At 47.6% G+C, this 2,861-nt stretch overlaps 1 protein-coding gene across 1 annotated transcript; it reads right to left on the bottom strand.

The window, feature by feature from the left end:
• Positions 1-725: 725 nt before the first annotated feature.
• Positions 726-2,106, bottom strand: LOC138877474 (uncharacterized). Its single transcript, XM_070157084.1, has 3 exons — positions 1,825-2,106; positions 1,255-1,294; positions 726-1,111 (listed from the first exon to the last, which is right to left on the bottom strand). Exons 1-3 carry the CDS (start codon positions 2,104-2,106, stop codon positions 726-728), a joined length of 708 nt encoding a protein of 235 aa, XP_070013185.1.
• Between the last annotated feature and the right edge of the window lie 755 nt (positions 2,107-2,861).

Below are 2,861 nucleotides of genomic sequence, written 5' to 3'. Positions count from 1 at the left end.
GGCCAACTTTAAACTGCCTCAATCTTCTTGGGATCCATCTTAATACCCTCCCCTGATACAACATGTCCCAAGAATGCCAATGATTCTAGCCAAAACTCACACGTAGAGAACTTAGCATATAGCTTTTGTTCCCGCAATGTCTGAAGCACCACTCTCAAATGCTGCTCGTGCTCCCCCAGGTTACGTAAGTAGATCAATATGTCATTAATGAATACAATGACGAACGAATCAATATAAGGCTTGAACACCCTATTCATCAAATCCATAAATAACATCGGGGCGTTAGTGAAGCTGAAAAACATCACCAGAAACTCATAATGGCTATATCTGGTACGAAATGCAGTCTTTGAGACATCCAAGTCCCGAATCTTCAACTGATGATACCCCGATCTCAAGTAGATTTTAAAGAACACCCTGGAACCCTGCAACTGATCAAACAAATCATCAATGCGCGACAACTGGTACTTGTTCTTAATAGTGACTTTGTTCAACTAGCGGTAATTAATTCACATCCGCATAGTCCCATCTTTCTTCTTCACAAATAACACTGGTGCACCCCAAGGTGATACACTTGGTCTCACAAAACCCTTTGCTAACAACTCTTCAAGCTGCGTTTTCAACTCCTTCAACTCTTTCGGAGCCATACGATACAGTGGGATAGATATAGGCTAGGTACCTAGAGCCAAATCAATACAAAAATCAATATCACAATCCAGTGGCATGCCTTAAAGTTCAGAAGGGAACAAATCGGCAAATTCCCGGACTACTGGCACTGAATCAATCATCAGAGACTCTGTGGTGGCATCCCGAACATAAGCTAGATAAGCCAAACAACCCTTCTCGGCCATATGTCGAGCCTTCAGAAAAGAGATAACCTGACTAGATGTACTAACAGAGAAACCCTTCCACCCCAACCTCAGCAACTCTAGCATCGCTAAAGTAATAGTCTTGGCATGGCAATCAAGGATGGCGTGATATGGGGATAACCAGTCCATGCCCAGGATGACCTCAAAGTCGGTCATATCAAGTAACAGAAGGTCTGCTCTAGTCTCGTAACCACAGAATGTGACCACATAGGACCGATAGATCCAATCCACAACCACAGAATCGCCTACAGGAAGGGACACATAAATAGGAGTACTCAAAGACTCACGAGGAATATCCAGGAAATGAGCAAACATAGATGATACATATGAATAGGTAGACTTGGATCAAATAATACTGAAGCATCCCCACCGTAGACTAAAATAGTACCTGTGATCATGACATCTGAGGCCAATGCATCTGGTCTGGCCTAAAAAGTGTAGAATCTGGTTGGAGCACCGGCTATCTAGCCCTCGCCTGACTGAACAGTAGCTTGCTGACCTCCCTCTACCTGGCCTCCACCTCTAGGATGGCCCCTACTAGCCTGCCCTCCACCTTTAGGTGACTGGACAGTCGATGCTGTAATCATGGGTTGTCGACCCTGCTACACAGCCTTGCCCCGAAGCCTAGGGCAAATTCTCCTCATGTAACTGAGATCTCTGCACTTGAAATAGCCCCTCGGTGCGGTGATCTGCTGCCCTGATATCTGACCCTGATGGCTTGTAGACCCACTGGAGGAAGCATGAATAGCCGGTGTGCGGTATGAACTCTCCGGCATGGCATAAAAATAGGAGCTAGAAGAACCCTGGTGGCTTGAGTACCCACTGGAAGAACCCTGGATGGCTGGTGGATGATAAGAACTCTCTAGTATGGCACTGAAATAGGGTCACGCCGGAGCACCTCAATGAGGTGGTGGTGCTGAATATGGGGGGCTGCTAGGCTGACCCCTCCCAAACTGACCTCTGCCCCTAGTGGGGCACCTCTAAACTCTCTAGAGAAACGGGCCCTCGTGTCCTGCTGCATCTGCTCTCCACCCTCTCTGACGGTAGCCCTCAATCCTCGAGCAATCTCCACTACCAACTGATAAGAAGTCCCCATCTCAATCCTTCGGGCCATATTGGCCCTAATACAGGAGTGCAGTCCCGCAACAAACCTCCGCACTCTCTCTGCATCAGTGGGAAGTATCATAAGTGCATGGGGAGACAACTCAGAAAACCTTACCTCATAGTCGGTCACTGACATCTGACCCTGCTCGAGCTGCTCAAATTGATACCGCACTCTTCCCTCTCAGAGGGTGTCTATGCTCCCCCTTCCGCTTGAGATGTGGATGGGTCTTCTGGAAATAAACCATCCTGGGTCATAGAATCCATGAACACAGCATACGGCCCATGCCCTCCTAAAAGCCCAGTGCTATCATGAAATCTATCGGGACTGGCTTTGCTGCGGGCACCTCACCCTGATCCTCGATGATGGGATCCTCCACTGGATCTGCTGGTGGTGCTACTGGGGCAACTCTGGGGCACCCCCATCCCCTACCTCGGATCGGTGCCCTCCCCCGGCCTCTGCCTCGTTCTCCAACAATGGGGGGAGCAGCTCCTCCCAGGTCTAGAATGTCCGCCGCACGCGTCCTTACCATCTGTATGAGAATAGAAGAAAGAAACTTAGTATACCATCAACTGCATGACATAAGACGAATAAAGAGTACTTTCCTAACACCCTATAGCCTCTCGAAGATAACTACGGACATCTCCACACCGATCCGCAAGAATCTATTAGGCCTGCCCATCACTTGTGAGACCTACGTGAACCTAGTGCTCCAATACCATGTTGTCACGACCCAACTCCATGTCAGGTCGTCATGGCATCCAACACTATTGCTAGACAAGCCAACAGTGAACAACTTAGTGATTTCTCATTTTTATTAAGCAATCTCAACATCTAACTTTACTTATATTTAAAGCATTTGATAAATAACGGATTTTTAAGGCAAACAAAAC

Source organism: Nicotiana sylvestris, chromosome 9 (genome assembly GCF_000393655.2).
Source record: "Nicotiana sylvestris chromosome 9, ASM39365v2, whole genome shotgun sequence".
Taxonomy (NCBI): domain Eukaryota; kingdom Viridiplantae; phylum Streptophyta; class Magnoliopsida; order Solanales; family Solanaceae; genus Nicotiana; species Nicotiana sylvestris.
The sequence above is the reverse complement of the archived record's forward strand: the minus strand, read 5'-3'. Positions and strand labels throughout refer to the sequence as shown.